Source organism: Podarcis vaucheri (genome assembly GCF_965113315.1).
Source record: "Podarcis vaucheri genome assembly, chromosome: 6".
Lineage (NCBI taxonomy): Eukaryota > Metazoa > Chordata > Lepidosauria > Squamata > Lacertidae > Podarcis > Podarcis vaucheri.
In genome coordinates, this window is record NC_138764.1 from 30,099,582 (window position 1) to 30,109,666 (window position 10,085).

Genomic DNA, 10,085 nt, shown 5'->3' on the forward strand with positions numbered 1-10,085 from the left:
TTCTTCTGAGTGGAAATTATTGTGTGGCCAGTGAGAATCTCACTAATTGGGTAAGGAGGAGGCAGGTATTCCTTTGGAAGGGAAATGGTAATTATTTTGCTTTCCTTCTGATCTTTCTTGTTGTTTCATCAACAGGATTTGACCCCACAAAATCATTTACCCACTGAAAAAAATGGAAAAACAAATGACTCAAAAGGTTTCGCAGCAAGTTGAAGGCTGCCAAGAAGGTACCGGGATCACATTGCTCACTGCTTTTGATGTGAAAGACTAGCACGGAGAGTCAGTGTGGTGCAGTGGATTAGGGGGGCCCAAAGTGCTAGATACCACTCTTATTGGTGACATGAAAAATCTTTAAAATTCCTGTTAACACCATAATAATTCCTAGTGTAATGTCATTTTGTTTTGAGCTGAAATGAGTTATGTGAACAACCCATTTAAAATGTTTCATTATCCCTTTTAAATATGAAGTCTTACCTTGAAAGAAGGTCAAAATAAAAAAAATTCCTTCCTGTAGCACCTTAAAGACCAACTAAGTTAGTTCTTGGTATAAGCTTTCGTGTGCATGCACACTTCTTCAGATACACTGAAACAGAAGTTGCCAGATCTTGGTGAGGTTGATGGACTTCCATTTCATGCGGCTCAATGTGGTGCCTTATCTTTGACCTTCATATTCACATTCATATTCATTTATAGAACTCGGGTCAGGATTCATCTGAGTCCCTTCAACTGAAGCCCTGTGCAACAACTTCCGCAATGAGGTCTTCCCCTTCTTCTACCCCATGCCCTCTCCCCAATTGGTTGGGGTGGGTGGGTTCGGAGAACACCCAAAACAGCACTTCGGGAGCAGGAAGGAAAGGGCAGATCATTTTGTCTGGCAAGCTGACATGTGCTGCCAGAATGATCAGAAGACTGTGATATTGAATTCCTACCTTTTCCAGAGCATACCTTCACAATATTTCCATAAATTCATTGATGAATATAATGCATTAACGTCACCTGATAGTGAATTCTTAGAAATATTTTAATGGGGAAGCACACACAGGTTTTACACTTTTCTATGCCAACATCACAAATTTTCATTGTAAGGTTTTTAAGTTTGTATTAGAATTGTCATTTTTTCATTTAATTGACCCATATATATTCAGTATGCTTAATCTTGCATAAGTTTCTGAAGTTTAGTTCCATCATCTTTTATTTATTTTATTTCACAAAATTTATGCATTGCTTGTTTGTAAAGAAAACCTCAAAGCGGTTTACATATTTCAATTCCACTTCCAAGATATTGTTGGAAAACCAGGACCGGCCTTGGTCCTCTTCTTCCTGATAAGATAACTAAGTCCAGTAGTTGCAAAATCTTATATATATAATCTTTAACAGGTAATTTAAGTTCAGCCCCCCTCCTTTAAAGCTATGTGCGGAATTTTTTCTTCTTCCGATACTTCTTGCCTGCTGCAAGGGCTGATTTTTCAGCAATGATGTCTTGATATTTCCTTTTATTATATCTGAACAAGAGAATAATGTTATAAAGTATGAATAACATACATTAAAAATATGCAGGTGCAAAGTAACTTTAAGCAGTGTAGTGACTATTATCAGTTATAGACCAAACCAAAAAATAGATTTAATTTAATAATAGCAATTATTGTTGGCCATGATAGAGAAAATGAACCATGGTATTCAATGCTGGTGCATTTGAGTACCAGAACAAACACCAGAAGAGAGCTGTTGCCTCATACCCTCCTTGTGAACGTCCTGAAGACATGTGGCTAACCACTGTTACAAACAGAATTCAGGACTAGAAGGACCCCTGGTATGATCCTACTAGCTACAATAAAACTGAGAAAAGAAACTTTAAAAAGGAACATTTTTATAGCTAACAGCTTAGTTTTATATTAGTATAAAAGCAGGTATGCTATGATGCCAATTCTACTAGTCACAACTGAAATTACACTCATTAATTGATTAAAATTAAACAGAAGTACTGTTTCTCATACACCCTAACAAGAGATTGAACAGGCGGCAATGAATCATCATGCATGTCCCAATCAGGCACAGAATCTCAATATTGTCTCTCCAACATAAATACCTTAAAACGGGAAGAAAATGGGCTCTGTCTTAACAGGCAAGCAAGATGCTACTACAACATGCATTATGAACTGCAGTATGCAATTCTTACAAAGACAGAGGCTGGAATCCAATGTTGCATAACTAGATGCTTGCTCAAAGGGGATTCACATTCTTCTCTGCACTGCAGCTCCCCATTCACCCTCAAAATCTGCTCCAACCTACTGTACCAGATTCTGATGACACTCATGAGCGGAGGAGAGAAAAGTGAAGTTCCACTGTGAGCATAGGTCCATTCTGCTTGCACACTGGGAACACCCCAAAGAGATGAAGTATCTCTGCCGACTTTTCAGGATTGTCTTTTTCTCCTGCATCCATGAATATGCAGTTTTAAAAATAAAGAAACCCACCCTGCTTTTCTTTATAAATACACAAAGCACTTACAGCATTACTCACGTGACATCAAAGCAATAAAAACACAACCCCAAAGAGACAGTTTCAGTATAATCTGAGCACTGAAATGGACAAGGCCCTGTGCCTCAAATTCCAACCAACTATGCTTCTGAAAGTGTTTGGGATGCATAGCAGGGCCTCCAAAGTTAAATGCACAAGATCATATGGGAGTAATGTCCTCCATAAATTGGTAGTAAAACCTTAACACATTCTTTGACATCATCACATCGCTTGTATAAAGTTTTCAATTGAAATTCATTCCAAATACCTTCTAAACTCAGAATCTGCCAGAAGTTCTTCCACTATGTTCTTCTTCCTCTCTTTCTTGGGAATTCGGGCATGATAGAAGTCTATTGGAGAATCCACAACAGTTCCAACCTGAGAAAAGAAAATATAAGGTATTTTATAGCTATATACACTTGAAGGGCTATTTTTACAAAAGAGGGGTCACTGGACAAACAAAGAGCAGTGATGCACAGTACATACTACACGCTCAAACACAATTGCTAAATACATACAACACAGTGAAGAACTTGCAATATCCAGAAAAGGTTTTGATATAAAAGAAAGAAAAGCAGCATGCTAAGACACTTTTATTGAGCTCATCTTCATAAATCTAGCATACAATTAAACATGTTTACAGAATTTAAGTTCAAATAATGGTGCAAGTTCAGCTGAATCCATTTGACTCTTCAGTATGCTTATCTGTAGTGATGGACAGCATTGTGGAGCTGTAATATCCCAGTGGTCGAGTTGCTGCTGCATAGTGGAGTGGAGGGGGTGATGTCAGCGCAATGCAAATACCCTGGCAGAGCCACCAACTCCCCTCCCCTTGTGTGCTGCAGGGACTCAGCCATCAGGAGGTCTGGTGAGCAATGCAGCCCCACCATACCATCTACTTACTATTGCTTATATGTGCTTTGGACTCTAGTAACTGGCTACAATAAAAATATATACAAGGAGTGAAGCTTTGGATGCAGCAGGGAGCCATGTACTTACTTTTTCAAGTAGTAGCAATGAAAAAAATGAACACAGAAATGTTTTGTGCATACTACATTTGAAAGTCAGGAGGCAAAAAGCATTATGCTGAGCAAATGGAATGCAACTGTAAATGACTGAAGGAAGATATATGCTGGAATACAATGAGCCCAGATTTTGGAGCATATTTTAATGCAGTGTTTAATTCTTAAGGTGACATGCACGTACAAAATTTGTTACCTAAGGAAAGTAGATAATGGTCAGGATGTTCCAAAGTATGCTTAACTTCAGCGTGGTGTAGCAGAAACCCAAAACCAGTTGAAAATATCTTCTCATTTTCTTACCTGGAAGTATTTGGGGAGACCTTCTCTGTCATTCTTTTTATAAAATCTCTTAGGATCTATGGCTGCCCTCATCTTCAGAGCCTTAAGGTCATTTTTCAATTCATCAGTCATTTCTGGGGCTTTCATACCAAACCAACCGTTGCCTGTTGTTTTCTCTCGCTCTGCCTGTATTCAACACACCAAGAAACAGCCGTTCAATATTTGTCCACTTGCTAATAAACAACTGCATTTTCATGCAATAAAGTCAGCTAGTTAAAAACTGCAAGCAAGCTTTATGATTAAAAGTGTTAGAAGCTGGGCATATAACAAAAGGTTATCCTAACGTTTAGAGCTTTACATTAAGGCAGTTTTCACAATATTCAAACATTTTCCTTATATTTAAACAGGCTTAAATGAATTTTTTAAAAAGCAACTGTAACTATCTAAACCAATATTATTAGTTTGCCAAGGTCTTCATATGTTATTTTTAAAGTAAAGAAACACTTTAGAGATTATGCAGGTAAGAAGTGGGTAAGGAGTTTAAGTAGTGTGTGGATGTGTATGAGTGTGCATGTGTGTTATCCCCATATAGATAAAGCTTTGGATTTCCTCTGACAATGTTTTGATAATACAGCTTCCCACCACCATCCAGCAGTGGGCATGGAAATACAGCATCTATGGGCTGAAGTCAGACTCTGTTATTAGCCTTTAAACTTTAACTAATGTTTCAAGTTAATACATCTCAGTTTCAATATTACGCTTTAGTGCCAAATTAAACCCAAATACCCAAGAAGCTCCTGTAATATTAAGTAACCCACACTTACAAGCTGACATCGCCATATGCGCAGTATCACTCTTTCCTCATTCATTGTAGCCATATCTTCCACATGAAGCTTGCTTCCTCCTCTGTTCCCCCAAATATCCACAAACATTCAATCTTAAGCTTTCACCTTTTTGTCCTCCTCTAAGCTATTGCCTCATACTCTTGTATGGTTCCCCACACCCATCCTAAAGCCCCTGAGTCCTCTTGTCTCTTCAGGAATCATAATCTTTTGGCAAGCCCCTTTCTTCTGGCACCCATGTGCTCTTAAGTCTTCTTCACATGCTGCTGTCTGACTTCACAGGCTAAGCTGTAAAAAAGACCTACTGATTCAGTGTTGCAGTTGTCACATGCAACCACATGAACGTTAAGGAGCACTTGATTGAGTCTGATTTCGCTGGCATTTTGCTCAAGGGCTGAAGAGTGCTTTTAAAAAGGAAGAGCCTGTTATTATCAACCCTCTTCATCTTTTATTTGTCATATTTTCGGTTCTTCTTCCAAGAAGTTCAGAACAGCTTATATGTCACCACCCTTCGGCTGATTAAACGTTATATGGCCTTTTAAATGTGCTTGTGGAAGAGGGGTTATTGCTTTGCTTTTTGTGTTCTTGTTTTGTATTTTTATGTTGTGAACCGCCCTGTGATCTTCGGATGAAGGGCGCTATACAAATTAAATAATAATAATAATAATAATCCCATTATCTAATCATTGTAAGGCAGACTAAGCTGAGAAGTGAAGTGACGGGTGCTTACATGCCCTCAGAGTCAGCCCAATTCTTGTAGCATTGAGCATTGCTCAGTGACCCTCTACTTACCCTACGTTGTTTCTTCAGCTGGTGGACCGATTCTTTTAAAGGTGGAACAGATTCCCTTTTTTCAAAATCTGGAGTTATAACACTCTTTTTCAAAAGCTATAAGGGTATATTAAAGTAGCATAATTACTACACAGTGCTAAGCAGACAAAACACAAAAGAAATTTTAGGAAACTTGAAAACTGCAGTTACAATAAAAGTTAAGCTCCCTAAGGACTAGGTCAGGACAAAAAACTGAGTCACAGGAAGGTTACTGATGAGAGTGGTGCAATAGGACTTGTAGAAATCACAGAACAGTTGAGAAGTTAAGCTGAGAAAGGAGCACCAAAGAAAAGAAAATCTGGAAAATGCAGTTTTTCTGGTAAAAACAAGGAGTAGATTCCTTCAATGTTTTATCGAGGGCTTCCTTCTAAGCCAGCTTTTAGCACAACAGTGAACATTGGGTACTTTACCTCATCTTTCTTTTTCTCCTTTAGTGGCACAACTCCATGAAAGCCAGATTTCTGCTTTCCTGCATCAAAACTAATATATGCGCCTCCAAGGTTTTTAACATTTAGACCAGGATCAATGCTACTTGAAAACGATAAACTAGAAGAGAAAGAAATGTTAAATTTACATGCATTTTGACACCACCTGCTAAAGCTTATTACAGAAAAATATTTAAATGAGCAAACCAAATCAGTTTCGAAAGCACTGACACAGACCTATTAACTCCTTCCCATAGGAACCAAGACATACAAACAACTCTTTAACTGAAGTTTTAACTTTTCCCTAAAGCATGTGAGCTGCAACAGAGGCTTTCAACAGAATATACCAAGGTTGTACACTCCCAATAGAAAGCTCTTAAAAAGCAGCTGAAATGCATATGGCAAATCCACGGACTGTCAATAGCCTAGTTTACAGTACCTTTTAAGCAGCTTTTTTGCCCCTACTCCATGGCGACTATTCCCTGGAAAACTAGAAATCATGTATCAGACAATTCATGTCTGCCACTGCTTCCATTTTCTCAGACCTTGTAAAACAATAAACAATTCTGCCCCAGATACATACATCTAATAATACTACTTAACATAAACTATAACTAAGTTCATTGAGAGAACTTACATTTTATTATTTTCATTTATTAAATCTTCCTCCTCATCTATAAATTCTTCTTCACTGTCTTCCAATTCAGAGGATTCCTCACTTTGTTTATTACCTTCTGTGTCCTTCTCTTCTAAATACCATGATCTGGTGGAGTCCAAGCCAGGAGTTTTATCAATTACAAATAGTTCTTCACTATGTGATTCATGTAAGGTGGTAGTAGTTTTTTTATTAGTATCTGTCGAACTGGCAATTGTTTCTACTTCATTAATTTCTTCTAAATCACTGTTTTCAGATTCTTCACCCTCATCACTTGTAAGAAGTGACACAGTCAAATGTGTTTCATGGCCTGTTTTGGTTGTATGTGAAGATGATTCAGCAACTGGTTCATCTTGCCTTCCATCACTGTCTGAACTTGCAACAGAAATCCTGCAGTCATCACTGTTGCCTTCTATATTTCGTGACTGGATAATATTCTTTTGTGGGCTATCTATTTTTGATGGCTTGCCTACTTCTATTGCCTCTTCTACTTGATACTGTGTAACCTTTCCAGTATCCATTTTTGGGGGTTCCACATTGCTTTTGTTTTTATTAGCAGTTGTCTGTTTCAGGGGCATACTAGACTGATCAAGTTTTATGTCATCATATGGAGAAATGTCCGAATTATTTTTTATAGGTGACTGGTTTTTAGTTACCTTTATGGATTTTTCTAAAGTTAGATCACACACTTCCTCTGTGCTCTCCGCAATTTCATATACATCAGCTAACATTTGTTTTGTGACCAACTCCTTGATATCTTTCTCCTGTCTTATCTTTACCTCCACACTGCCCACAGATTCACAGTTCCTCTCTTTTGTCTTGTCTTTTTTAGGTGATTTTTGTGTGCATTCTCTTGCCTTTCGTGGGGAGCTGCTTGACACAATCTGTTTTGGATCATTGTTGAGAACAGATTCAGAATGGCCCTTTGTTTTACTGGGGCTAGGTTTCTCATTTATCAAAAGAGTTGAGAGAGATGAGGCTTGGTCTACATCTAAATCAGAATTTGTAGGTTGCTCTGAATCAGAGATTACAATAGTCTCAGATTTTGTTACACAGTCAGTCAGTTTTGCTTCTTCCACCACAGCTTCACTTTTCTTTTCAGGCAGAGGCATTGCTTCTTTGGACAATCTCAGCCCCATGCTCCTGGTTATTCGTTTAGACTGGACAGATTGCTCTGCAGAAATACCGGAGCACCATGATTCTGTATCAGAAACTTCTTCAGCTTGGGCCTCACAGACTGGTGAAACAGTAGTCTTGACTTGCCGAATTCTAGTCGTTCTTGCAACGCTTGGAGTCCGTACTCCTGAAACAGTGGAAGAACATGATTCTGCTTCAGATATGTCATCATCTTCTTGACATCTGCTTCCTTCACTAAGAGGAGCTTTCTTGCTCTGTCTGCTTTTATTGGGCGTCTCTGGTGGACAAGGAACTACAATTTTCCGCCTTCTTGTTATTCTTATAAATAAAGGTGTCTGAAGACCGGACACAGAGGAGCAATTTGATTCTGCTTCAGAAATATCCCCATCAGCCTGCAGTTCAGCAACTGAGTCTGCCAAATTTACAGTCTTTCTCCTATTCAGAGATGCCTGCGATTGCGGAGGCTCCTCCACATCCATTTTTGTTTCAGACTCCTTTGTTTTCTCAAGAGGAGGCTCAGGAACAACTTTTGCAGGGAAATTCACTTTACTTCTCCTAGTTGTCCTGACAGGTGTGCTGCCTTCCGTTGAGTCCAGCTGAAAGGAAAAGAATAATGTTGAATAATATGTAAAAGCTATTTCCACAGGCAAAAGCCGCATGAGAAACTCCACTCTCAGATTCCAATGCATTGTGGCTTTTTAATCCATTAGCTATTGTTAGAATGAAACAATATTGCACGAATTGTCACAGCAAGTCATCTTCTTAGTTTTACCTTGCCAACAAAAACCATTCATAAGTTTTTTGATAGACATTTCAAAAGATAAGACCCCCAAACTGTTTGCTTTAATGTACCGTAACTCTCACTTGGAGAAGAGGACACTTACACATCTGCTTAGGAGCATAATTCAGCAGCAGTTTAGGGTTTTACTAAAACACCAGAAAGCATCATCATGTCCCCATGTTCCCATTTTGACAACGGCTGTGCTATTTAAGTCCCCATGGCTGTATATGTTATGGGAGCATCATGCACCATGCAGTTTGCAGAAACTAGATCATCAACACATCCACACTGTATGGCAACTATCTAGCTATAGGCAATTCTAAAAAATACTGCTACACTTACCTCACAAACATACCCATAAAAGCAACGAGGTACAATCTGCTAGCAAGCACTGCCAACCCAAGACATTTGCTGCTTGAGGAAAACAACAAAATGACAACCCCTACTTCTATGTATGGAAACCATGCCAGCAACTGAATCTTACCTCAGTGCTAGCAATGGGACAGCATCCTCCGCTATATGTGAGGGCAGCCAGTACCACAGCTGGCGTATCTTGCAGTGGTAGTTCTGCCGCTCAATCTGTCACCTCTGTACCCCGCCCTTCCTAAAGGCAGAGGGTGGTCCTGCCTCGAGGGCTTTCCCTATGGGGTGAATGAGCCCCACTAAGAATAAGCCATAGGCGTACAGCTGAGATATCCGTATCTTCTCTGCAATGTTCTCCTTCAGAAAGGCAGCAGCCAGAACGGTGCCTCAGATTGCACCGCATCTCTCCAACCCCGAGCCCATCTTAATATCCATCATGCAAAACACATATGCGCCCCCAGTGAAGACGAGTGGGGGGGGCCGCTTCAAGGCACGCAAGGGCACTTTAGCAGGAGCCCCGCGGCCGCCGCCATCAGGGCTGCAGTGATCCTCCGCAGTGGATCCACGGCAGTGCTCGCGGCGCAACGGTCTCCGGTCACGCGCACAGAGGCTACGCGCGCTCCCAGGCGGACTGAGGGGTCTGCGCATTCAAACTCCAGCGCGAGAGCTGCGCGGGCCGGAAACAGAATCGCTCGGGTCGGCTGCCCCTTTGTCCCCCCCCCCACTCTCCCTAGATATCGCTCCGCTCCCTTCTCACCTTCGCTTCTCCAGGGTGGTCCCTGCTCTCCGGCTCACTCCGCCGCGCTCCCCGCCGCGTGGCCACCATCTTCTCTCTTCTTTAATACGCATGGGAAGGAAGCCACTTTCAGCTCGCTTCCGGGTTGGTGTGCTCTCCTAGGTTCTCCGGGTGAAAACTTTCTACCTCCCCGAACAGTTCCCGTCAGCGGCACTGGACCGGAACGGCTCGCCTAGATCGCCGCACACGTGGGCTTCCCCCCGCCCGACTCTTCCGTTCTATTAGTGGCTGTCTTGTGTGTTCTTGTTTTAGCGTACATTTTAACTATGGGATATTTATATCTCAACGGTTTTGTGTATCTTGATGGTCTTTATATTCTGCTCAGAAGCCTCCTTTGGCATTGGGCTGTATATAGAATCACAGAATTGTAGAGTGTAAGGGACCCACGAGGGTCATCTAGTCTCACCCCCCGCAATACAGGAATCAAATAAAGATAA

General features: G+C 40.6%; 1 protein-coding gene and 2 long non-coding RNA genes across 5 annotated transcripts in view; 2 read left to right on the forward strand and 1 right to left on the reverse strand.

Annotated features, from left to right (window-relative positions):
• The window catches only part of LOC309535190, a 31,634-nt gene that overhangs the window by 9,701 nt on the left and 11,848 nt on the right, over positions 1–10,085 (forward strand). The gene's annotated exons all lie outside the window — the stretch shown is intronic.
• LOC309535228 overlaps positions 1–10,085 on the forward strand; it is a 14,702-nt gene continuing 4,617 nt past the window's right edge. The window contains exon 1 of the long non-coding RNA XR_014221140.1: positions 1–227. This is a non-coding gene — a long non-coding RNA (uncharacterized lncRNA). The remainder of the gene's footprint in view (positions 228–10,085) is intronic.
• On the reverse strand, positions 1,402–9,771 carry DNTTIP2 (deoxynucleotidyltransferase terminal interacting protein 2). Of its 2 annotated transcripts, none has more exons than XM_082227845.1 (7): positions 9,610–9,771; positions 6,554–8,304; positions 5,902–6,037; positions 5,453–5,548; positions 3,840–4,004; positions 2,786–2,895; positions 1,402–1,502 (listed from the first exon to the last, which is right to left on the reverse strand). In XM_082227845.1, exons 1-7 carry the CDS (start codon positions 9,676–9,678, stop codon positions 1,409–1,411), a joined length of 2,421 nt encoding a protein of 806 aa, XP_082083971.1. In that variant the 5' UTR covers positions 9,679–9,771; the 3' UTR covers positions 1,402–1,408. The 2 variants fall into 2 exon arrangements, with proteins under 2 accessions (XP_082083971.1, XP_082083972.1); XM_082227846.1 differs by lacking the exon at positions 9,610–9,771 and adding an exon at positions 8,974–9,253.